At 37.5% G+C, this 27,968-nt stretch overlaps 1 protein-coding gene and 1 pseudogene across 10 annotated transcripts in view; one reads left to right on the top strand and one right to left on the bottom strand.

The window, feature by feature from the left end:
* Positions 1–27,968, bottom strand: part of NF1 (neurofibromin 1) — a 246,875-nt gene that overhangs the window by 185,811 nt on the left and 33,096 nt on the right. For all 10 annotated transcript variants that reach the window (XM_027034457.2, XM_027034452.2, XM_027034451.2 and 7 more), the window contains exons 2-4: positions 7,592–7,735; positions 5,809–5,892; positions 2,357–2,547 (exon numbers count right to left, since the gene is read on the bottom strand). In XM_027034457.2, coding sequence (XP_026890258.1) covers positions 2,357–2,547; positions 5,809–5,892; positions 7,592–7,735 — 419 coding nt within the window. The remainder of the gene's footprint in view (positions 1–2,356; positions 2,548–5,808; positions 5,893–7,591; positions 7,736–27,968) is intronic.
* On the top strand, positions 12,264–13,177 carry LOC106984384 (60S ribosomal protein L32-like; annotated as a pseudogene).

Here is a 27,968-nt window from a genome sequence, read left to right as displayed (position 1 = left end):
CTGTAGTCCATATTCCCCTAAAAAAATCAAAGGACAGAAATATCAAAAGCTAGGGGCACCTGGGTAGCTCAGTTGGTTAAGGGTTCAGACTCAATTTCAGCTTAGGTCATGATCGAAAGCCCTGCATCACGCTCTGCACTGACAGTGAGGAGCCTGCTGGGGATTCTCTCTCTCCCTCTCTCTCTGCCTCTCCTCTCCTCCACTCTTTCACGCTCTCTCAAAATAAACAAACAAACATTAAAAAAAAGAAAAAAGAAATATCAAAAGCTAATGTTAAGCCTAAAAGAGAAACATCTGTGGACAGGCAGAATAGTCAAACAAATGTTCATGATATTGGTCCATTTAATTTATATGACATATAAACTCAATCTTCAGAAAGAAACTGCCATTCTAGTCACTTGCATATTTTAAGCCACCTAATCCTATGACAGCAATGTCATAAGATATCTGTATCTAAATTAAACCATCAGAATGGTCTTTTACGTGAGTGGTCTTCTAACAAGATCATCTCCTATGTCTGGCACAAGCTAAATTAAACAGCAAACACAGTCGTCTGAAACATGTATTTCACAGATCCCATTTCTGAGCAGTCTGCCCCCTGAAAGCTAAAGAAACTGGCTTATTTTGGAGACATTTAACTTCTCTTCTGGAAACTGTGAACTAGGTTTGGAAAATACACAAAAGCATATTTACATGTGTCACATATTTACATGTGCTAATGCTGCAAAATCCTATAAAATGAAACCTTTGGGTGACTAGAAAATTTCTCAGGTTTTTAAAAGGTGGCATATTTGCTGTGCTTTATAAAGCAACTCATACTTGGATATGCTAAAAACATTTTATTCTTTTGATAATTTTCTACCTTCAATGTAAGATTATTTCAAATAATAAGCTGGTACAGTCATCATTTAAACAAAGAAGTGGTTTTGTTTTTGGTCTTTTACAGTTTCACACCACCTATTCCCTAGGCATCAGTTACCTTGCTACTTCATCTAGTTTAATATTACTCAGAATATAAAATGTTATCACTCAAAAAATTTCATGAAGACAATTTTCTATTGTATAAACATTACCTAATATTATCAATCTTATTACACCATTGAACAGAATTTTAATTTTCTTTGCACCAGTTCTGAAGAGGGACTGAAGAATATTATTGCCTAGCATCATGACTATAAAAATGTTGTATTTATTAAAAAGATGGCAAGATTTTGAAGTTAGCCAAGTCCTCAAAACACTACAGCACAAATTTTCTAATTATGATGTATGTTCTCATTCACACCTGTTGGAAAACAACGGAAGAATGACCAAAGCTGACTAATGGAAGCCTGCTGTTCACACAACACAGACAAGTCAAAGGATAAAAGATGTACCAGTAAACAAAGAATAAACAAACATAATTAAGGACCCATTTGACTGTACCTGTATACGATAGGCAAATCATTGGTAAGAAAGCAAGTTCCAGAATTACCTGCTACCATCAGTTATAATTCTATTCCATAGAGCACCATCTATACACCAATTTCTTCCCATCTATAGCATATCACATAGTGATTTTTATCAGTAAAAGCTTAAATAATATTTATCATATAAACTTGAAGCACAACAGTAAAAATATGGTTAAAATGGAAGTTTAGAGTAGCAGTCTAATATAACGAACCTAATAGACTCTGACCAGTCTGACTTAAAAATTTTGGGTCCTCCGTGGTTTGACATACCGCCTTGATAAATTCTTTGGGTATTAGTTGCTTATCTGTAAACTGGGGGAAGTATCACCTACATTTCAGAGATACTATGAGAATAAAACAGCACATTTGTTGTAAATACTAAAAAAAAAAAAAAAAAAAAGGAGCTTTTACAATTCATACACTTAGAACACAGTCCACTTTCTGGAGAAGTCTACTTTGCAAATTACTTACTTCCTTGTGCTTCCATATTGCTAGGTTTTGTTTTCGTTTGGTCACTTAGAATCTTGTGATAAAGAACAGAGCTGGGAGGTCACTGGAATTCTGACCACTCTTATCAGTTATTCTATCTGATTAGCTAATTCCATTTAAAGGAATAAAATGTTAGAAAGGCCAACCAAAACCTCATACCTAGTGTTAAAAACAAAAACCTAATTATGGGTGATGTATCATCCTAAAATTTGGACTTTCAACCTCCTAACAGTACTCACAATTGTACACATCAATATCACAATGTTGCACAATAAAACTTTCAAAGAAATCAATGCATAAAATTTATACAAAAGCCCAAGTCAAATTCATTTCTGTCAACTTTTTGTTTTTATGCAGACAAAAGAAAACTTCTAAAATTTTATTACTTGCAACAGTCCTATGTAGATTTACACACTAACCTGGTAGAGATGCGACTAAACACTGCATTGAAGTTGTTGCAGCTGAGAGAAAATAAAACCCCAGATGCAGAATTCCGAAGTTCAGCTGCATGTTGGTTTCCTTCACGACAGGTGTGAAGAAAATGGCAGATTTCTGGCAGCAACTGTTTGACCAGCATCGTTTCATCTAATCTCATTGTGTCCTTTGGTTGCTAAAACAGAAATAATCACATAATTCTGTAACTTTCTTAAATTTACATGTAAAGATTCTCTGCTATGAAAATTTTCAAGCATACATTAGACTTGACATACAATAGTGGACAATGATATATTCATACGGTAGTTCAATACAATAACACATCCATCACCTAGATTCAACAATTGCTAATATTTCATCGTGTTTGCTGTATTCACCTATAGTTAGTCTAATAAAGAGAATGGTTCCGTCTTTGACCTCTGAGTCACAATAAAGGCTCCCATCCATCCTCCCCAGCATCATCCCCCACACCACCACCACCACTAGTCCTGTTTGTTCCCTGTTCACCAATTCCCTACATAATAAGCCTTCCCACTCCTGGGAATCCCAAGTTTATTGTGAGTTCTAAAAAAAACTTTATTCATATTCATTTTTGAGTGCATTGTGTCATCTGTCTCAAATCCAAATACATTCCTGGATGGGCAATCACACCTGCCTTTTAGAGGACTGCCTAAAACACATAGATATGTACTTATTACAAATAATTTTATTTTGGTTGAGCCATTTCAAAGTAAGTTACAAACATTATAACACTTCGTCCATAGGTACCTTAGCATCTCTCAAAAATAAGGACATTCTCCAATATAACTTCAATACAATCACATCAAAGAACAAAAATACAAAAACAAAAACCAATTCCCCTTGTATCAGCTAATACCCAATCTATATTCAAATTTCCCCAACTGCCCCGAAAATGTCTTTCATAGCTTCTTTTTAATTTAGTCAGGACCCAAAAAAGGTTCAGATGATTGCAGCATGATTCCTTTACTCTCTTTATTCTAAAACAATCTCTCCCCACCACACACTCCTTATACTTCATTTTTACTTTCCGTAACATTGATTTAAGAAAATGGGCCTTACAAAATGTTCCATATTGTTGATTCGATTATTTCTTTGTAGTGTGCCTTGTCTTTCTAGTTACTGTATTTTCTGTAGCTGGGACCTAAATCTAATAGTCTGATTAGATTCAGATTAAACATTCAGGTAATTCAGCAAATCAGGAGCACATAATGCCAGGTGGTCCCAATATTAATGACACACCAAGCTTGATAATTTTGGTGTTAACACCAAGATCTCTACTTTATAAAGGAAATGTCTATAATTAACAAAATAACCAATAGAGAAGCTATCCTGCAGATACACTGTTACATATCACCTAACAGCTAATATTCATGTCAGAATGACAATTTTGATATACCAAGCATGATGACCAAGAGCAAAATCTTGGACAACTGTGTGCTATGCTTGATTCTGTAATTGTAATCCAAGTGTTTTCAGATGTAAACACACTGAAAAATATGGACAGCAAATAAAGAGACATCATAAAACCCTGCAAAATTCAAGTGGCGATGCCAATATCTTATAGGCCAAACAAGAGAAATGTTGAAACTCCAATTAATAAGCAAGTAATAATTACGGAAGTATGCAATCTTTTGAATAATGGTCATACATGTAGGAACAAAGATTCCTCAAATTCTACAAAATTTTACTCATATGATTTTGGTAAATATTTGATCATTTTCATTCAGTTATTTCAACTACTTATATGATAAACATGCACTTGTAGGCTGTTCTTCTTAAACTACCTCAACTTACTCCAATCTAAAAATGAAAATCAACAACTATAAAATTATTGAAGGCAATTCCGAAAAACGCAACTGTTCAATGATATGAATAGCATTGTTTTTTAATTGTAAATTCAATGAAAAAAAGTTATACATTGTCAACAGAACAGAGCAAAGTAACATATATTTTATGTATTATATAAGTTATACCATGCCCATTTATTAGAGTTTCAGTTAGGCTATCTCCAAAGAGTATCAATTAAACAAGAGCCAATAATAGCAGTAATCATTCTCCAAAATACATTGACCATTACCTCTCAGTTATAAATGTTAACAGAGAAGAGCTATGGGACCTCCATTCAAACATGGATATGGCTCATATACTGGTATTTACAATCAAAGCAACAAGACAAATACAGAGAACTGATTCAGGGTAAGTTTAAACTGTCCATCTTCACAATTACATCATCCTATTTAACAGTGCTTCTGCTCTTTCACTCCATTTTACAAATGAACCACAGCACACCACAAATTAATAGAAAGCACCAAGCTAAAAACAGAACTAGCTTACCCTCGATTTAAGTAGAAAACCTATTAACACTGTCTGACAATTTTGGAATACGGTCAAGGGTCAACAAAAGTTTAAAACATTATGCTGAGGTTTGGTGGCCTATAGTGTAAAACACGTCTCTTTTCTCAGGATGTACAGTGGAATGAATGTAATTATTTTTCCAACTCCATACTCTACCCCTTCCTCCAACACTGCTGACCATTCCCTCTCTTCTCAACCACACAATCAGTCCTCATCTCCAAGTCCCTCCCAACAAGGTTTACCACAGAAAACTGTAGCATGTAGAATACAGAAGCAATTCTGAATAAAGGCAAAAGACGTGCCAAAGAAGAGAGAATATAATAATTTAAACTCTAATATTTAGTGAACAGACATTTAAAATGAAGGTAGCTCCTACCATGTTCCGGTAAGAATTAAGGCTGCTGAAGTACAGAAACACCTTGCTTTATACAACGAAAATATTCTTGACAAATTCTAATTAAGTCATGGTTGAAACATAATGAGGTAACTATTCAGAAGAAACCGAAGAAAGAACTGTTTTGTACTCAACTACTCCTCCCCATATCTACTTTGTATGTTCATATGTACATATAACAAGTGTTCTTCAGGTAGGATCTATCAGCAACAGTTACAATTTTTTAAAGTCTCCTTTTATATAGATTTGAAAAGTAAAACCCTAAAATCAGATAAAATGCTAAAACGGGGAAAGAGACAACATTACTCCTGGTCTTCCTGTCACATTTTTTCACAGCTAACCAATGCTACAGGCCTAACAATATCTGGAGAAATTAAGTAAGTCAAATGGTGGCTTTTTTCATAAACTCTTCTAAAAAACCTGAAACAGATATGTGGCTCAAGCTTAACACTTTATAAATAAACTTAGTATCTATTCACAAAAGATAAGAAAATAAGTTTCTCTTGAAAACTTGTCTGTACTCTGTTAACTCTGTTAACAAAATTCGTATTCATATGTCTTAGGCAAAAAAAATCCATAGGACTTTTCTTGTCCATATACATTTTGGTACATCAGATCATTCTCAAAACTGAATTCACAAAATCTGCCTATTTTAGATTTACTTACCCCAGCAAGACATTTTTCCAGTGTATCCAATATAATCAACTGAGAGAGATACAAATTTTTTTCAGCAGCTTCTCCAAATATTCTCTAAAAGAAAAGATATTCACAACACTAAAAGTTGGCTATTATTCCCTACTACAAATCAGCACATATCTGAAAAGGGACGAAGGATTAAGAAAAAAAAAAAAATCATGTTTTCCATTTTACCTCCCAGATTAGACTGTATTTAAATCTATTATTTCTATTTTATCTTAATGCTCAAAGTACATTCCCAGGCAAATGAAAATGCTGGCATTTATTACAGTCTGTCATTAGTGTTGTAACAGTAAAAGAAAATAACTTTTGCTTATACTTTAAAAATACATAGGATTTAGAAATACATATAGACCTGAACCAGAATCTTGAATTGAACATTTAACTTCGATGCCACAAGATAATCAAAGTCTAAATTCTTACAGGAACAAAATACTATAATACCAATTACAGTGAATTTTAGGCATTCACTATCCTTAAATTTAATACTATGCTGTTTACCAACAAGAAACTATGGTTTCTAAAAGTCAGTTTATTCAGTAAGCACTAAATGAATGCCAATATCACAATACTGCTTTTGTTTCTGTTTTTGAAAAGAAGGTTCCAAATATTCAAATATTTTCATCTAACTGGGAACACAGCCACATATTTATATAAGGAACATCCTATCACCATGCCCCACACACTGCAACAGAAGAGATCCACAAAATCTTAAATGTGTTTCTGTAATTCACTTTACGTGTTCCTAAGAGGTTCTGCTTTCTTCAGAAAATCTTAATTTTTTCTATAAAGAAAAAATTTCTTTGTATGGCAAATGACTGCTCACACCTCCAGTTTATCAGTTTTCTAAGTTTAGGGCATTGTCTAACCAAGTTTTTAAAAAGAACACACACCAAAGATGATGTGACTATAAAAATGGGACTGAGTCTCACAATCTACAACCAGAAGTCAGTCTCAATGCTCAATACAAACAATATAAATTGTGGTTATAAGTGCTAAAGACAGGAAAAGCAGTTTAGAATTAATCAAGAAACACCCAGATCGGTTGTTTTGCACTGAGTATGAAGGAGGTTTTAGATAGGAATTGACAGAGAAGACAGATCACCTGTGAGATATAGGAGAAATATACACTGGAATAACTTGTAGCCTAGGGAATGTAAATCGATTTTATAAAACAGGAAAAAAGGCAACTGGGAGCTTGTGACAGTGGAATTACTTGATGAAATGACTATTTGAGGAAAACCATTTCAACAATGGGATCTTGAACTACTATACTATAGAATTTGTCACAGGTTACAGGAGGAAGGAAATAAAACAATATCTTCATAAAAGCAATCTCACATTTTATCACTACAAGGTCATATTTATCATCTACTTAGGACTAGGGCAACCTGATAAGTAAATATTCAAAGAAGAAACTAAAAAAAATATTTTAAAAGATTACTCCATGATCAATTCGTATATGACCTACAGTCTATATGAAATCTTAATTCCCCCCACCAAAAAAAAAAAAAAAAAAAAATAGAAAAGAAGATAGGGTCACAAATAAGAGAAGGATCTAAGAGAAAGAATCAAAAACTAAAATGAAAGTTAAAAGGTTACCTGTGCTAACCCACAAAATACAATGGTGAACGTTTATATCCGGAGTTCACAGAAAAGGACTTTCCATACTTCAAAATATGCTGCTCCAAATCTTTAAATCAAAAACAAACCAAAACAAATTCCCCCACAAAACAATAGCTCAAATACTCACCATATTGTTAACATTCTTTAAGATAGTGGTGAGGCCGCTGATAACCAAAGAAAACTTGTATTTGGAAATATTAATAAGACATTCCTTGTTGTGTTCAGTACTGACTTTGGTATGCGTGTTCTGCTGTCCTGTTTTTATTGGAAGCTAAGGGAAAAAGAAAATGTTAGCTTACACATGAAAAGGACTAAAAAGAACTATTTCTCACTGAAAATCATGAGGTTTGAGGAAAATTCTTATCAGTCACGGTTACCTACATTTGTATCTCAAACTCCAATTTTCAATATAGATTAGCATTTCTAGCAAATCTACAACTCTCTTGAAATTTCAATTTTTGTAGCTTTCCGTCTGGAAATTGTAAATCTCTACCTACAAAATTAAAACTTTACCCAGCATTACATAAGAGAGATGATGACTCACAGAAATAGAGCTATTTCCTTGTAGCTAAAAATTATTTCAGAGAATGCATATAATCCTTTCCCTTAAACACTGAACTCTTAAAACAACAACAGACCAAGAAAATCTATGCCCCAGACCTAATCAATTAATGGGAAATAAGTGCAGACTGTTCAGAAATGAGAACTGAATAACCAGGAATAAACACAGTAAGACAAACTCAGGTAAGATGATCACCCTCAAGTACACAGTTGAGGGAGTAACAGAACAACAAACAGTTAAGTCTCATGGAAAAAATATCTCTTAAGGTCGCCACATTTACATTTATCTGAGAATGAGTTAAGTCACATTGCCAAGAAGTTCATCTCTACTCCGTTCAAAAGTAGCATTTTCTGGGCACCTGGGTGGCTCAGTCGGTTAAGCACTCAACTTCAGCTCGGGTCATGATCTGGCAGTTCGGGAGTTCAACCTTCATGTCAGGCTCTGTGCTGACAGCTCAGAGCCTGGAGCCTGCCTCCGATTCTATGTCTCCCTCTCTCTCTACCCCTCCCCCACCCCACTCAAGCCCTCTCAAAAATACACATCAAAAAAAATAATAAAGTATCAAACAAAAGTAGCATTTTCCATTGAAAGTATCATGAATATATTTACTGTTTAAATACTAGATCCTGCTAACGCTAAGAGAACACCGGTGAGGTTCCTCTGAGAAAACAAACCTCATTTTTAAAATGGTGCAACTAAAGGTGGAAAGAGACCCAATGACATGCGCAAGTCTGCCTAGTAAGTAACAAGTGACTAACTTGATAATAAATACTAAATAAAAGAGAGGAAGACTTTTTAGGGTTAGAAGGGGCAGAACAGGAGCTACAGAATTACATAATGTTAATTTTAAAGGCTGGTGGGGGGCAGCGTGCTGAATCTGAAAGGGGGCTTTTAGAAGAAGGCAGTGGCTGCAATGTAACTTGTAAATCTCCCCAACTCCCTCTGTAATGGTTAATTTTATACCTTAACTTGACTGGCTCATAGGATGTACAGATATCTGGCTAAACATCATTTCTGGGTGTGTTTCTGAGGGTGCTTCCAGATGAAATTAGCATTTGAATAGGTGAACTCCATAAAGCAGGGGACAAGGTACCCACAAACCCCCAAAAACAAGCAAATAGCAACAAACCACTTAGAGCTACAAAACTGGTGTGGTATTAGTATCTCTGCAAAAGAAAGCTGAATGTATAATGGGTCCAACAAGAGGAAAATACCAAAATTCTATTCCATCCTCAATGAAAAGTACAACAGGGCAACTTAAGAACATTAACTGACAAAAAAAAAAAAAAAAAGAACGTTAGCTGAAACACAGGGGGCTTTCTGCATATTGCAATTTGCACATGAGTGTGAAAGGTCTACACTAATGCCTGAAGAGAACAGAGCACACTTTAAGCCACCACTGTCTAACAGAACTGTCTGTGGTGAGATTATACTATATCAACAATGCTCAATACAGTAGCTATAGCCACGTGTGACTACTGAGCACATGTTACATGGCTAATGCACATGAGGAATCAAATGTTTACTTCTATTTACTTAAATTTAACTTTAATTAGCCACTGGACACCACTGGGCAGCACACTTCTAAACTAACCAGCTGAAGAAGCACCCCCTTTTAGGGCGAAGCCCACACTGAGAAGAAATTGCTGAGATTCACTCCAATAGGGACAACGGGGCAAAGGAAAAAAGGCCACATAAAGGTGGTAAAAAGGAAGACAGCTAAGGAGCTCAAAAAGGATGAGATGATGTATCTCATTTCATGAAAGTAACAGAAGAGCTCTAGAGCCACGAAGATAAAAAGCTCTCCTGGCTCACAGCTCCCTCTCACCAATTCAGGAAAACTAAGTTCACATAGAAAGAATGTGGTCAAATCACATGTGAAGTCACTATGAGAAAAAATAAGAGACAGAATAACATTGCAATAGAGAATGAAAGCGTGCCAGAAAGTCACGTTCTAAGGTACCTCTGTTGAGGCAAATAGGAGCCATCAGAGATTTGGGTTGACAATGAGGTCCGAAGTGACAAAACCGAAGACATGAGGGGGCCTCAAATGCCTAAGTGGTGGAAAAGGGTTAAAAGGTAAGCCAAAAACTTCTGAAAAGCAAAGCAGAATTTTAAAGTCTCACAGCCTCAGGAAGACAAAAAATTAGACTTCAGAACCTGCTAGTGGAGGGGACCCAGTAAATATACCCAGCTTTCAACCATAAGCTTTGGAGGGTTACATCCTACATAAACAGGCAAACTGCAGCAACTGGAACTCTTTTTTTTTTTAAGTTTATTTATGTATTTAAGTAATCTCTACACCCAACATGGGGCTTGAACCCACAACCTTGAGATCAAAAGTAGCATTCTCTACCAACTGAGCCGGCCAGGCATCCCAGCAACTGGAATTCTTATACATTACTAGTAGGAGTGTAAGTCAATAATTGTTTTATCTACTGAAACAGAACATATACACATTTAGCAATTTCACTAGGTATATACTTATACCTTAGGTGTATTTGTATATATGTTCACCGAAAGATATGTACGAATGTTTAAAACAGCCCTTTCATAAACTGAGAACACTCCAAGTGTCTATCAATAGCAGAAATGTTTTTTTCAAAAGCAGTATATTCAAAGAAAAACTGTATAGCAATAAAAATAAATGATTTACAACCGTAAGCTTAGTCTCACAAATATACGAATGAAAAGAAGTCAGAACAAAATGTCACTTACTGTGTGACTTTGTTACACAAATTTCAACAACATGCTAAATTCAAGTCAGGATACTAGAGACCCTTGGAAAGAACAGGTAATGACTAGAAGCAAATGCAGAGGAAAGAAGGACCTATTGATTGCCAGCACTATACAAGTTCCACTGATGTGTTCACACTGTCAACATTTATTAAGCTGTATATTTACATACATTTGTACATCCTTCTATATGTGTAAGTCAACATAAAGTCTGTTAAGTATATGTTATTTATATCCATGAGTTCATAATGATACTAAAAAAACTAAAACAAATTCTGGAACAAATGAAACCCGAATCTAGGAGAAGCAAGGTAATGATATAATCATTCTTAGTGAAGACAGAGGAATTGTAGCAGACGCTGATGTGCTGCCCAGCTCCCCTTCGGGGAAGGACTTGTTGCCTTAACTGCTAGCAGTGCTCAGTCAGTCCTTCAGGGACTGCCTCAGCCGCAAAGAATGATCCTACCTAAGGGAAACCCTTCCTGGGCAGCCCACATCCAACGACCAACTGATAGGGCAATATAAAGGCCTAAGCACCTCAGCCCAATTCTGGGCAACTCAGAAGAACCAATTCTAGCATCAGAGCTCCCGAAAGGAGATGAACAAAGCTACCACAAGACCTACACTGCACCATGAATTCTGCATCTGCCCAATCCTCCCTCCTCCCAGGTGTTGATCCCAAAGGAAGATCTTAACGAACATCCTACACTAGGCTTCCAGAGCAGCTGGCTGCAGGTGCTCAGATGGGATTTTAAAGCTGGCAGTGAAGGAAAAATCCTAACTACAAAAGCAATGAAACTATAAGAGTATTACTAAACCCTTTGCTCACTGGAAGAAAAAATAAAAAAGATAACAAAAAGCTGATTAACTGCCAATTAGAAGCTAGGCATATAAGCCAAAAGGTCTCTCCAGAAGCATATAAAGATGGTCTCCTTTCTTACAGCAGGAGGACAGAGAAACCTAAGGACCAGAACCAACACTTAATTATCAGAGTTGCTGGGCTTCAAAGGTTAAATTCCCTACAGGGCACATCTGCTATGCCGAGACCAGAGTCCTGAGGGTTAAGAATAAGACTCTGACAAATGAATGCAAACAAGTGAACTGTGCTCCCCAAAAATCTCATATTTCCAGGTTCCCCTGAACCCCCCAGTCTACAATAGTAGCCCATCACTGCTTACTAAGAGGAGGCACTCCACAAACCCGTTTGAAGACAATTCAAAGGCTTCTTCCCTATAAGACAACAGATGTTCCCCTCAGGATTTGCCACCATCTACTCTGCTGGCCAAAGGGGGTATAAGGAAATTTTCTGAGTGATGAAACTTCTTATATCTTGACCATGGTGATGGTTACATGAATACGTGCCATTTAAATGTCAAAACACAGAATTAAGCTGGTATAAATTCAAATGAGAGTGTTGTAACATTAGGATGTTAAATGTAATCCCCGTGGTAACCACAAAGAAAATAGCTGTAGAATACACAAAAAGGAAATGAGAGAGGAATTTAAACATTTCACTACAAAAAATAAACACAAATGAAAACAGTAATGCAGAAAATGAGAGACAAAAAAAGCCATAGGGCATAAGGAAACCAATAGCACAATGATAGCAGTAAATCCCTTCTTATCAGTAATTATTTTAAGTGTAAATGGATTAAACTCTCCAATCAGAAGACAGAGATTGTCAGAAAAAATAAAATAAAAAATAATTTAAAAAATTAAAAAAAATAAAAGCACATGACCCAACTACATGCTGCCTATGGGAGACTCGAGAGCTAAGGACACAAACACGTTGAAAGTGAAAGGATGGAAAAAGATATTCCATGCAAATGGTAACCAAAGAGAATACTCTGGCTTCTCTTCGGATCGTATAAATCTTTCAGTTTTTACAAAGAGAGTGGGGGTAGCTATACAAATTATCAGACAAACAGACTTTCAATCAAAACAAGTTATGGAGGACCTTCCCCTCTCTTCTTCAGCACTGCCTGTGAAGGTGGCAGCCATCTCCTATATGGCATCATGTTCACCCTCAAACCTCTAGTCAAGTCCAAGATCATTAAAAAGAGGACCAAGAACTTCATCTGGCACCAGGCAGAACAATATGTCAAAATTAACCATAACTGGTGGAAACCAGGCATTGACAATAGGGTGTAGAGAAGATTCAAGAACCAGATCTTGATGCCCAACTTTGGTTATAGGAGCAAAAAGAAAACAAAGTACATGCTGCCCAGTGGCTTCCAGAAGTTCCTAGTTCACAACATCAAGGAGCTTGAAGTGCTACTGATGTGCAACAGATCTTACTGTACACAGATTGCTCACAGTGTCTCCTCCAAGAACTGCAAGGCCAAAAGAGCAGCCCAGCTGGCCATCAGAGTCACCAATCCCAATGCCAGGCTGACTAGCAAAGAAAATGAATAGACAGCTTATGTGCATGTAGTATTTGTGTTAACAAAATCATAAAACTATAAAAAAAAAAATATGAGGGGCGCCTGGGTGGCGCAGTCGGTTAAGCGTCCGACTTCAGCCAGGTCACGATCTCGCAGTCCGTGAGTTCGAGCCCCACGTCGGGCTCTGGGCTGATGGCTCAGAGCCTGGAGCCTGTTTCCGATTCTGTGTCTCCCTCTCTCTCTGCCCCTCCCCCGTTCATGCTCTGTCTCTCTCTGTCCCAAAAATAAATAAACGTTGAAAAAAAAAATATGAGACAAAGAAAGACACTGTATATTAATAAAAGGTTCAGTACAGCAAGGAGATATAATAATTATAAACATTTACCCACCTAATGACAGACCATCAGAATATAAGAAGCAAAAAATGACAGAATTAAAGAAAAAATTAGTTCTGCACTAATAGCTGGAGACTTCAATACACCACTCAAAATAATGGAGAAACCAACCAGACAGAAGAAAGCAGACAACTTAAACAACACAATAAGCCAACTAGACCCAACATACATACACAGAACATTCTACCAAACAATGGAATATGCATTCTTCTCAAGTACATATGGGACATTTTCCAGGATGACCACGTGTAGACCAAAAAATTACATCTCAATAGATTTTATTTTTTATTTAAAAAAAAGCTTTTTTTAATGTTTATTTTTGAGAGAGAAAAAGAGCACAAGCAGGGGAGGGGCAGAGACGGAGACACAGAATCCAAAGCAGGGTCCAGGCTCTGAGCTGTCAGCACAGACTCGGGGCTCGAACCCACAAACCATGAGATCATAACCTGAGCTGGAGTCGGATGCCTGACCGACTGAGTCACCCAAGCAACTCGACATCTCCATAGATTTTTAGAGGACAGATATCATACAACATATCTTCTCTGACCACAGTGGAATGCAGTTGGAAATCAACAACTGGAAAATTCACAAAATTTCACAAAATTGTGAAAATTAAATATATTTTTTTAAAAAATTTCAGTATAATTAACTAACATACAGTATTATTTTAGTTTCAGGTGTACCATATAGTGATTCAACAGTTGTATACATTGTTCCGTGCTCATCATAATAAGTGTACTCCTAATCCTCTTCACCTATTTCACCCATTCCCCCCACACACCTTCCCTCTGGTAACCATTAGTTTGTTCTCTGTATTTAAGAGTTTGTTCTTTGGTTTGTCTCTTTTTCTTTCTTCATGTGTTTTGTTTCTTAAATTCCATACATGAGTGAAATCAAATCGTATTTGTCTTTCTCTGACTCATTTCACTCAGCATTATATACCCTCCAGATCCATCCATGTTATTGCAAATGGCAAGATTTCATTCATTTTTTTTTAAAGAATTTTTATTTATTTATTTTTTTTATTTTTTTTATTTTTTTGAGAGAGAGTACATGGGAGAGAAGCAGAGAGAGAATCCCAAGCAGGCCCCGCACTGTCAGCACAAAGCCCAACACAGGGCTTGATCCCACAAACAGTGAGATCATGACTTGAGCCAAGACCAAGAGTTGGACACTTAACCAATCGAGCTGCCCCAGGTGCCCTGATTTCATTCATTTCTAAGGCTCAGTATATTCCACTGTGTATTTGTGTGTGTATGCCACTTCTTTATCCATTCAGCTATCAATGGACACTTGGGTTGCTTCCATATCTTGGCTTTTGTAAATAATGCTGAAAAAAATATACAATGCATGTTTTTTGAATTAGTGTTTTCTTTCTGAATTAGTGTTTTTGTTTTCTTTGGGTAAATACCCAGGAGTGGAATTACTAGATCACATGGTAACTCTATTTTTAACTTTTTGAGGAACCTCCACACTGTTTTCCACAGTGGCTGTGCCAGTTTGCATTTCCACCAACAGTGCACGAGGGTTCCTTTCTCTCATCCACACGAACACTTGTTTCCTGTGTTGCTGATTTTAGCCATTCTGACAGGTGTGAGGTGATAGCTCATTGTGGCTTTAATTTGCATCTCCCTAATGGTGAGTAATGTTGAGCACCCCTTCATGTGTCTGTTGGCCATCTGTGTGTCTTCTTTGGAGAAGTGTCCGTTCATGTCTTCTCTCCATTTTTAATTGGATTATTTTAAACAATATACTTTTAAGCAACCAATGTTTCAAGAAATCACAAGACAAATTAGAAAATACTGACATATGAAAGTGTAAATACAACATGCCAAAACTTGCAGGATGCAGTGACAGTAGTGCTAATGGGGAAATTTATAGCTATAAACATTTATGTTAAAAAACAAGAATATTCCAAATCGACAGCCTAACTTAACCTAAGGAACTAGAAAAAGAAGAACAAATGAAATACAAATCTGGAAGAAAAAAGGTAATAATAAATATGAGAGCAGAGATAAAGTAAGAATAACAAAAGCAGGGAAAATAAATGAAACCAAAAGTTGGTCCTTTGAAAGTATCAACAAAATTGACAAACTTTTGGCTAAATGGACTAAGAAAAAAGGAAAAATACTCAAATTATTAAAATCAGAAATAAAAGTGGGTACATTATTACTAGTACTACAGACCTAAAAAAGATGTTAGAGAGTACGATGAACTGTATGCCAAAAAATTTTTGAATAAACCTAAATGAAATGAATAAATCCTTAGAAACACAAAACCTACCAGGGCTAAATCACAAAGAAATAGAAAATCTGAATAGACCTATAACTAGTGAGAAGATTAAATCAGCAATCAAAATTCTCTCAACAAAGCTCTGGACCTGATCATTTTACTAGTAAATTCTACCAAATATTTAATGAGGAACTAATACTAATCCATCTTAAACTTTTCCAAAAAATTGAAGAGAATACTTCCTAACTTATTCTATAAGGCCAGCATAACCCTGACACCAAAGCCAAAGACACAAGAATATCACAGACTAATATCCCTCATAAATACTGATGCAAAAATCCGCAACAATTATTAAAAAATTCTGCAGCATATTAAAAGAATTATACACAAGACTAAATGGGATTTATTACTGGAATGTGAGAATGGTTCAACATATGAAAGTCTATGTAATATCTACATCAATAAAAGGAAGGGAAAAGACCACATGTTCATCTCAATTGCAGAAAAAGCATGTGATAAAATTCAACACCCTCTCATGATAAAAACACTCAACAAAGAGAAGGAATAGAAGGAAACTACCTCAGCATAATAAAATCCATATATGAAAAACTCAGAGGAAACATAGTACTCAATGGGGACTGAAAGCTTTTTTTCCTAAAAACAGGAACAAGGCAGGTGCCCATTCTCACCACTTGTATTCAACTTAGTACTGAAGTTCTAGCCAGAGCAGTTAGGCAAGAAAAAGAAATAAAAGGCATTCAAATTGGAAAGTCAGCTGTTCTCAGATGACATGATCCTATATGTTAAAACCTCTAAAGATTCCACTACAAAAATCTGTGAGAATGGATAAAGGAATTCATCAAAGTAGCAGGGTAAAAAGTTAACACACAAAAATCAGTTGCATTTTAGACAGTAGCAATGAACAATCTAAAAAGGAAAGCAGCAAACAATTCCACTTATGACAGAATCAGAAAGAATAAAACACTTGGGAATTAATCTAACCAAGGCAGTGAAACTTGTATACTGAAAACTACAAAACACTGCTGAAAGAAATTAAAAACAGTATAAATAGAAATACATCCTATGTTCATGGATTCAAAGACAATATTCTTAAAATGTCAATACTACCCCAAAGTGATCTACGGATTCAATGAGTCCCTATCAAAACCCAATGCCATATTTGGAGAAATAAAAGAACCCATCCTAAAATTCATATGGAATTTCAAAGGACTATGAATAGCTGAAAGAATCTTGAAAAAGGTAACTCTTAATTTCTGCTCAAGTCATGATCTCACAGTTGGTGAGTTTGAGCCCTGCCTAGGGGAGTGCGGAGCCTGCTTGGAATTCTCTCTTTCTCCCTCTCTCTCTCTCCCTGCCCTTCCCCCACTCTCTGTCTCTCAAAATAAATAAATAAACTTAAAAAAAAAAGACACACATACAGACCAACGGAACTGGTCTATTCTGTTCCACTGGTCTGTACGTCTGTCTTAATTCCCTCATATACATGGTCAATAAATTTTTGGCAAAGGTGCCAAGACCATTCAATGTAGAAAGGACAGTCTTTTCAACAAATGGCACTGAGAAAACTGGGTATCCACATGCAGTGGAATGAAGTTGGACCCCTACCTAACACCATATACAAAAACTAACTCAAGGGGTGCCTGCCTGGGTGGCTCAGTCAGTCGACCATAAAACTCTGGGTTTCGGCTCAGGTCATGATCATAGGGCTTGGGAGCTCGCTTGGGATTCTCTCTCTCTCCCTCTGCCCCTCCCTAACTCGCATATGCTCTTGCTCTCTCTAAAATACAAAAATTAAAATATTTCTATCTATATCTGTATATATAGATAGATACAGATATAGATAGATATAGATATAGATATAGATATAGATATAGATATAGATATAGATATAGATATATAGATATATCCACAGAGTAAAAAGGCAAGCCACAGAATGGGAGACAGTATTTGCAAATCATATATCTGAGGAGATTAATATCCAGAATATAGAGAGAACTCCTAAAACTAAACAACAACAACAACAAAAATTTTAAAATGGGCACAGGACTTGAACAGACATTTCTCAAAGATACATTAATGTCCAATAAGCACATGAAAAGATGTTCAATATCGCTCAACATTAGGAAAATGCAAATGGAAAACTACAATAAGATACCAAGTCACATCCATTTGTATGGCTATTACCAAAAAAACCAGAAAACCAAGAAGTGTTGGTGAGGATGTGGAGAAACGGAACCCTTGTGTGCTGTTGGTTAAGCACGTAAAATAGGACAGTCAATGCTATGAAAATACCTTTAAAACATTTAAAATATAATTACCACATGATCCAGCAATTCCACTTCTGGGCATATATCCAAAAAGAAAATCGAAAGCAGGGTTCAAAGGGATATTTGCACACTCATGTTCATAGCAGCATTATTCAGAGTAACTAAAACACAGAAGCAACCCAAGTGTCCATCGATGGATAAAGGGATAAGAAAATTTGGTATATACATACAATGGAACATTATTCAGCCTTTTAAAAAAGGGAGAGGGTATTCTGCAATATGCCACAACATGGATACACCTTGAGGACATTATATAAATATATAAATAAGCCAATCACAAAAAGACAAAATACTGTCTGATGCCACTTATATGAATTACTTAGTGTACTCAAAAGCAAAAGAAAGCACAATGGTGTTTGCCGGAAGATGGAGAAAGGGGAGAATGGGTTATCATTTAACAGGTACAGAGTTTCAGTTGTACAAGATGAAAAGAGTTGTGGGGATGGATGGAGTAATGGTTGTGCAGCAATGTGAATGTATTTAATACCACTGAACTGTATACTTAAAAATGGTTAAGATGGTAAACTTTATGTGTATTTTACCACAACAAAAAAACTCAGACTGTACTCTGAAAAGGGTGAATGTTACCATATGTAAATTATACATTAATTTCTTAAAATCTGAGATCAAAGAATTCTAACAAAATACTTATTGAACATGTACTATGTGCCAGGTAGCAATGTAGTGCTGTGAACACGAAGATGAATAAATGTATCCTTCAGGTACCAGTAATTCCGAAAATCTCCTCTAATCGCTCTTCTCTTCTCTCTGAACAAAGTTAGTCGCCCTTGGGCAATCTCTGCATTCACGGGCTCTCCTGCCGATGACTACCACAATGACTGCTGATGACTAAAACAGCCCCAGACCGTACACACCCTGTACAATCCTCTCCCTTGACAGAGAGAAGCACTTTCAAATACAACGTGATATCCCTTACATGATTATTACATTTTGTGGCAAAAGGGACTTTGCAGATGCAATTAGGATCCCTCATCAGTTGACTTTGAGGTAATCAAAAGGGAAATTATCTCAGCTGAGCCTGTCCTAACCAGGCGGGCCATGGACGAGATCTGAAGCAGCAAAAATGCTTTCTGTTGTCCTTGAAGAAGCAAACTACCACACTGTGGGAACGGTCACATGGCAAGGAATAACAAGCAGCCCCTAGGGGCTGAGAGCCTCAGCCCTACAACTGTAAGGACCTAAATTCTACCAACAACCAGTGAGCCTGGAAGAGGACCTCATGCCTCAGATGAGAGGGCAGCGCTGACAGGCGACACCCTGATTTCAGCTTGGTGAGAACCTGAGCAGAGAACTCAGTTAACCACTGCCCAGATTCCTGACCCACAGAAACCGTGACATAATAATTTTGCGTTGTTTTAAGCCACTATGCTTGTAATAGTCTTCTTACAGAAGATAGAAAATTAACACCAAATCTGCATCTTCAAATGTGTTATCCAAATGCCTATTTGGTAACTCCACACAGGTATCTTGTAGGCACTTCAAACTCGGTGTTTCTAAAATTTATCATCTTCCTATCATGTCTTCTATCTTAGGAATAGCACCACAATACACCCAGTTTCTCCTATCTGAGATCTGACATTCATCTTTGACACTCCTTTTATTCTCTTCCTTCCATCCCCCCTTTAGTCAGATTGGTAAAAATGAAAATACCTGGGCATGCACAACTCAGTTCTACCCTTCTTTACATGGGAACAGGCTTGCTACAACTGTAAGTATTTTCTTCTATGTCAGTCAACATGGAGTTGATCAGGAACCTAGCCCTGCACAGGGGAGTGACCAACCCTGCCTTGGACTGGGTGTTGTAAGTCAGCCCAATTCTAAGATTTAGTTACTAGGCCCACTTAGGTCTCCAACTTCATAATGATAGGGGGGCGGGGGGAGGGGGGGGCGGAATACACACACACACACGTATATGCATGTATATGTATATATATGTACATATACACACACACATATATATACATGTACATAGACACAAATATATATATTTATAATATGTTTATGTATTCTTTTCATCAATATATACTTCTAGATGATAAATTTACTTTTAATATTTATATATTTCACATATATTTTGGCCTCCATCTTTACTGTCTTATTTCTCAACTTGTTCAGAAGCAAGGCAGGGAGCTAAAAAGTATATTCAGGCCCCCAAGCTCCCCAAAACAGCACTAAAATCTGTGTAGAGGAAAAAGTCAGACTAGGGGGTAGTAAGGGACCAAGATGTTAGCAGATAAAGTGGTCAGGGAAAGCTCTCTGGAGATGTGACTTTGAGCAGAGATGTGACTGATGTAAGAATGGGAAGACCCAGCAAAGCTCTGAAGAAGAACATTCAAAGCAGCAGTGGCAGGTAAAATGGATCTGATGTTGGTATAAGCATGACACATTCAAAGCCTAGCAAAGAGCCCACTGTGGCTCAACCAAAGGGAGTAAAAGATGAAAACGTAGGGGATGAGGTCAGAGAGAGAAGCAGGGATGATTCGGATGATGAAAAGCCTGATGGGCCATTTTAAGAGCTTTGAATTTTAGTGTGATAATGTGGCATATTATATTTTCCAAATATGGTCACAATATCTCTCACCCCACATGCAGTAAGATCTTGCCACTCCCACATCAAAAAGTGGAGTCTAGGGGCGCCTGGGTGGCGCAGTCGGTTGAGCGTCCGACTTCAGCCAGGTCATGATCTCACGGTCCGTGAGTTCGAGCCCCGCGTCGGGCTCTGGGCTGATGGCTCTGAGCCTGGAGCCTGTTTCAGATTCTGTGTCTCCCTCTCTCTCTGCCCCTCCCCCGTTCATGCTCTGTCTCTCTCTGTCCCAAAAATAAATAAACGTTGAAAAAAAAAATGTTTTTAAAAAAAAGTGGAGTCTATTTTTCCATTTCCTTGCATCTAGGCAGGTCTCATAACTGTTCTGACCAACAAACTGGCAGAAAGGACACTGTGCCAGTTCCAGGCACAGCCCTTAACTGGCCTGACAGTTTTTCTTTCCCGCCTCCTGGAAAGCAGCTGCCATGTAAAAAGTACTTACTCTGAGACCACCATGCTGGGAGAAGCCCAGGCCACACGGAGAAATTCTGACGAATGAAATGCCACATGGAGATAGAAGCCAGGTACTGGGGAGCCACACATGTGACTGAAGAGGTCATACTGGAAGGGATGCTCCAGCACTGGCCACCCCAGACAACAAACGCCACGTGGAACAGAACTGAACCAGTCATGAGTTCCTGACTAGCAAAACTGTGAGCACAATAAACAGACCGTTTTAAGCTACAAAGCTTTGGAGCAGCTTGTTACGCAGCAATAGATAACAAAAAGAGGGGGAAGAAGATACTGAAGGGATGTAAACAAGGGAGTAACGCGAACTGATTTATGTTTTTTGAAGAGTGAGAAGATGTTATAATAGATTTGGAATTGAGGGATGCTTATTTAAAATGGTAAGCTGATTCTGAAGTTCATTTGAAGTAATACGCTTGTGAGAATACCACAGAAAGTTTTGAAAAACAAGAACAAGAGAAGACCCACATTGCCAGGTCACTTAAACATTCTATTAAGCTCTTGTAATAATAAAACCAGGGGCACCTGGGTAGCTCAGTCAGTAAGCATCTTGACCTCAGCTCAGCTCATGATCTCACAGATGTGAAATCAAGCCCCAGGTTGGGCTTGTGCTGGGCGTGGAGCCTGCCTAAGATTCTCTCCCGGCCAGCCTCTCTCTTCCCCTCCCAAGCTCAAATGCACTGTCTCGGGGGGAGGAATGATAGTAATAATAAAACCAGTACATTATGAAAATAAACTCACTAGGGGCGCCTGGGTGGTTCAGTCGATTAAGCATCTGACCTCGGCTCAGATCATGATTAGGTCATGATCCACAGTTTGTGAGTTCGAGCCCCACATCTGGCTCTCTGCTGTCAGTGAAAAGCCTGCTTCAGATCCTCTTTCTCCCTCCCTCTCTGCCCCTCCTTTCCTTGCATGTGCGCACGCATGCAAAGGCTCTCTCACTCTCTAAAATAAACATTAAAAATAAAAGATTAAAAAGAAAGAGCAAACTCACTATACTGAAAAAAAGGCAAAAAAAACCCAGAAACATAACTAATCACAGCCATAGAACAGCCACTAGTATGTACACAGAAATTTCACTTGATAAAGATAATATTTCAGGGGCGCCTGGGTGGCTCAGTCGGTTGAACATCTGACTTCAGCTCGGATCACGGTCACACAGTTCTTGGGTTCAAGCCCCGTGTCAGGCTCTGTGCTAACAAACAGCTCGGAGCCTGCAGCCTGCTTCAGACTCTGTGTGTGTGTCTCTCTCTCCCTCCCCTGCTCATGCTCTGCCTCTCTCTGTCTCTCAAAAATAAATAAATGTTAAAAAAAAAATTTTTTTTTAGAGATAATATTTCAAGTCAGTGGTGAAAGAATGGATTCATCAATAAACCATTACCAGATCAAGGAGCTATACATCTGCAAAAAATAACTCATACCAAATTTCAAAGTATGTGTGTGCTTGTGTGTGTGTGTAAACGTATGATGAAGAACCTATGGTAAAGAAAACAAAGTCATAAAACATTAAAACTATTAGGAAAAATACTGAAGAATAATTGCATAATACTGGTGTAGAGTAGATTTTTCTAAACAAGACAAAAACCAGAAGCCATAAAAAAAAATACTGATACATTTGCCTACATAAAAATGCTTACATTTTGCATTTAAAAAAAAAAAGACACTAATGACAAAGAAAAATGCAAGTAACCAACAGGAAGTAAAAGAATGTACAACAACTAGAGGCCAAAAGGTTTACATAACTAATGTATAAGATTATATTCTATGTTAATAAGACTATTCAATGGAGAAACTGTTGAAATATGAAGTCATTTACAGAAGATGAGTGGTCAATAAATATATGAAAATACATTCATTTCACTAATAATTTTTAAAGTTTGAAATAAAATTAGACCATTTGGGGAGTGGGGGGCTCTCTACATTTTTCCAAAATAAAGCTAAGTACCATTAGAACACATATGAAGAAAATGACTATCCCTGGGGTGGGTTAAACAAAAACAAACAAAAATTTGAACACCATAATAAAAAAAAAAAAAAAAGATAAGGTAATTATATTTGGAGGTAAAAATGAGATGATTTTTTTTCCTTTTCTTTCACTTTTATTAGTTTCTCTTATTTTCAATTGGCATGTATTACTTTCCCAATTGGGAAAAAAGGAAGTTAAACTATTTTTTTCAACATTTCATGCTACCTTAAATAAACCTTTGGATATTATGGCAGAAATGGAAAGGGTCTAAACTCCATGAAGAAAACTAATCATCTTTTAATAATGATCTGTATTAACAAACTGTAAGCAACTTAAGATACAAGATTTCAACAAATAAGAGGATTTAGCAAGAGAAGGCAAAACATGAAGCAAAGCACTGTGAACAATGGATAATCTGTTTCTAGCTACACTCAGAAAATTCTTCAAAAGGTCACAGGCTAAAATTTTTGCCTCTGTGTACATTTAAACCAGTTTCTAAAAGGCCTCTCAGACCATGATGGAATTGGGGTGACGTTAAAATTCACTTAATATAAATGTTCATCAATTAAATGAGAGAAAAAGCAAAGAAAAATATATCACACTGGGCAAAGAAGCAACTAGAAAAAAATATATTAGGAAAAAAAGACCCAAAGGCTCTGGATACCAACTAACAAACATCAATCAGGAAAATGTATAAATATTTATTCTGGTTATACTGACATATTTCCCAAAGTAGACACAACACCAGTGGTATGTAATATGAGTTTATATGGCACCTAATTAACTTTAAAAATGTTAAGTTTCACATTCATCTTAACACGTGACTTAAAATTATTATTATATCAAACCCATGATTACAAAGATATCATACCTTTGACAAGACTAAGTGATAAAGGGAAGCCAGCTTAAAGTCGTGAAGCAAGGTAAATGACATAGTTTATGGCTAAAATGTCAGTACATGAAGGACAGAAGTGAGGGAAACACTGTGGTAACATTTTGAAATGCAAAACCAAGCTCATAAAACAGATGACTAAATAGTCAACTGTTGTTGTTTTTAATATGGATGCTATAAAGACATTCAGGGGCAAGGAGATTAGCATGGAGCCAAACCAGTTTTCCCAAAAGGTGAATTCCAACATCATCCTCCCCTAAACACTTCTTGCTTTTAGTTTCTTTCCTTCCTACTATTCTGAACTTACGGATTACCCAAGTTTTTCCATACACAGAAGTCCCTGATTCACAAATAACCTATTTATACCAGTAGCTCCAACAACTAACGAAGCTCCAAAAAGCAGATTCCCAAAGGCCCTTTCCAGATTCTCCAGATATCTACTACCACAGCAGGGCAAGATTTATTTCTGTCAAACATAAACTTGGATCACATTGTTCCAATAAAAAATGCTGGCTCTTCATTTTCCCCTCCTCTCTCTTCCCTTCAGTATACTAATTCAGTGCAAAAGCCATGAGGAGGGGCAGAGCAAAGTAAGCACCTACGTGTGTTGGGGCGGGAGGGGATGCAGGAATCAGAGTAGGCGGAGTAAGGCGCTCGTGTGGAGGAAATGTAGCATGAGCAGAGTGAAGAGGCTGTACAGATGTGGAAGGCAGCCCAGTAAAGGGTGCCAGGGCATGCCTCAGGTAAAGAAAGACTCCCATACACAGGGCAGCCAGGCACAGGATACTAGAATACAAGCAAAGTGAGAAGGATATGTATACAGGAGAGCAGGCCATATAGGGTGTCAGGGTCAAAATGGGATACGGAGGGTGCCCATAATGAGGATAGCCCAGAATTGGGTGTCAAAGCCTGAGTGAGACAAAGAGACGAGAGAGTGGGGCCCGGCAGTGGGTGTTGGGCTGCACTGGGCTTCTTCATGATGGGAAGGGGGATATTCTATCACAGAGTCTGAGCAGAGCGAGGAGGATATCCACACTGGGAAGCAGCACAGGGCAGGAAATATGAGCCTGTGCAAGGTAGGAAGGGCATCCACACAGGGTAGGGGTGGTATTTCAGGATAACAAGGGGTGTTGCAGCTCAAGCAGAATGAGGAGAGTGTCTACTGTGCTCGAGAGCAAGTGGTAGTGGTGAATGACAGTGATGGGATATCAGTTACATAAAAGGGGACTGATCAAATAGTACACATATTAAGAACAATGAGAGCCAGGTTTCCTACTGTCAAAAAGTTTACAAAGAAAAAAAGGGAAAAAAGTTTAAAGAACCCTCTGGTGTTAAACTAAATTAGTGGTGTGTGAATAGTTTTCAATATAGACACAAACAGAAATAATTATTGATAGAAGTATATACACATACGGAGAGATGGACAAGAACACATTTATTCCCTTTCCCAGTTTACTCCACTGAGAAAACTTAGAAACAACGACAACTCAATAATAATGTGAGCACCTAGCCCTCAGATCTTGGTTTCTAAACACCATCTCCTTTAAAAAGAACCACAGCTCCTCAGAGAAATGGCTGATTCCAGCTCTGAAACACAAGGAAGGTTCTAAGAAGCCTGGAACATTCTGTTATGCCAGAAAGAAAGGAAATGCTCAAAGAATGATGAAGATATGTCAAAAGGACAGAGAGGCCAGACTGAAGGAATTCTCACTGGCCAAATATGGAACAATTTGAGCATGAAAACAAATAATGATAAAGCATATGCTCTCACATACGCACTGTGAACCTCCTTGACTGCTCCTATACGGTTCTGAAAACAACTGTAATTAAATAACCAGATGACCTTAATATACATCCTCATGCAAAAAGGCAAGTTCCATGGGAGTAGAGAAGGAAACTTTCTTGTAACCTGTTTTATCCCTCAGGGTTAGAAGTTTTAAAAGGCAATTAATAAATGCTTGCTAAATAAAAGAATGAACTAGTATGTTACACTGACTTTTCCTATCTCCTTTAACAACCACCTCTTTTTTAATTTTTTTATTAATGTTTATTTTTGAGAGAGAGAAAGAGAGCATGAGCAGGGGAGAGAGAGAGAGAGAGAGAGAGAGAGAGAGAGAGAGAGAGACAGAATCCAAAGCAGGCTCCAGGCTCCAAGATGTCAGCACAGAGCCTGATGTGGGGCCTTGAACCCACGAGCCGTTGAGTTCGGCCCCGACCCGAGCCGAAGTCAGACGCTTAACCGACTGAGCCACCCAGGTGCCCCAACAACCACCTCGTTATTAATTAATGCAGTGTGCCTCAAACTATGGCCCAAGAACTATAGGGAGGGTGCCCCTCCCTAGAGTTTAGTGATTTCAGAGGGAAAAAACCCAACCATTTCCTTTATCTATATTTTACAAACTTGAACCATAAAATAATATTTCCATAATAATCCTATTACTTCCTAATTGAGTGAAAATCCCCACACCATAAACCACCAATCTCTTCCCTCCCTCTAGCTCTCAGAAACCTGGAACCAGACATATATGGTAAGCAGGTAAGCAACAGGGCAGTATTTTCCTGGAGAAACTGAATGCCCCAACAAAAGACCTGTATTTGGAGGGCTTCCAAAAATAAAGCTACTCACCACCAACTCAATCTACAGTAAAGCCCATGATCATGAGTTTCCAATTCTCTCACATTTAAGAGTAAATATTTAAAGTGAGAAGAGACAGCCTAGATTTACCACATAAGGCCTGTTAACATGAAAGAAAGGAAACCAAGTAAACATACACAAATTAATTTTGAGAAAAAAGACAATGCAGGAAATAAGAAGAAACTTCCCATACACACACAAAAAAGTTCATTATTAACATCCTAAAAGGCAGTAGGAACGATTTTAGAGGATGCTATTTTAGAAAGGAAGAGAGAGCAAATGAGAATAAAGAACGTTTAGAAAGTTAGATATGACTGTATCACAAGTCCCCAACACCACCCCCAGGTTCAGTGGTTTGCTAGAAAGACTCATGGGACTCAACATATAGTCACATTCACAGCTATGATTTATTAGAGCAAAAGGATAAAAAGCAAAATCAGCGAAAGGAAAAGGTGCAAAGTCAGAGGAAACTATACACAAGCTTCTAACAGTCTTCTTCCAGTGGAGTCAGATAGAACATCCTAAATTCCTCCAGCAACAAGTTGTGACAGCACCTATGAAGTATTGTCTACCACGTAATTCATTAGAAACACAGTGATAGTGATCAGCATTTATACTGGGGGCACCCTCTGCCTAAAACATACCTTTGTTCCAGACACCCAGATGGAAAGCAGGTATTCAGCATAAATCATGTTTGCACAGTCTGGGCACACAGAATGGCACAAGGAGTCATTCTAGTTGACGAATGGTGGAAACCATTCCAAACTCCAAGTTCCTAGATACCAGACAAAAGTCATCCTTGCAAAGAGACCTTTTTAAGGATAACATTCTCAGGCCTGCTGCATTAACCCTGCACAGATAGATAAAATAAAACACTAAAGAGTTGGAAGATAACGTTCAGACCCTCTCCAGGAAAAAGAACAAAAGAAAACACTATGAGAAGAAAAGGCTTTAAAAATTACATGATCAATCAATTCCAACATGTGAAAAAAAGAGGAAGGAATAAAGAAATGAACATGGCAGGAAGAAATTACCAAAGAAATATAAGAAATCTCACCTTTTGGGAATGCAACCTGGTGTAGCCACTCTGGAAAACAGTATGGAGGTTCCTCAGAAAACTAAAAATAGAACTACCCTACGACCCAGCAATTGCACTACTAGGTATTTATCCAAGGGATACAGGTGTGCTGTTTCAAAGGGACACATGCACCCCCATGTTTATAGCAGCACTATCAACAATAGCCACAGTATGGAAAGAGCCCAAATGTCCATCGATGGATG

The sequence above is a fragment of the Acinonyx jubatus genome, chromosome E1 (genome assembly GCF_027475565.1).
Source record: "Acinonyx jubatus isolate Ajub_Pintada_27869175 chromosome E1, VMU_Ajub_asm_v1.0, whole genome shotgun sequence".
Lineage (NCBI taxonomy): Eukaryota > Metazoa > Chordata > Mammalia > Carnivora > Felidae > Acinonyx > Acinonyx jubatus.
The sequence above is the reverse complement of the archived record's forward strand: the minus strand, read 5'-3'. Positions and strand labels throughout refer to the sequence as shown.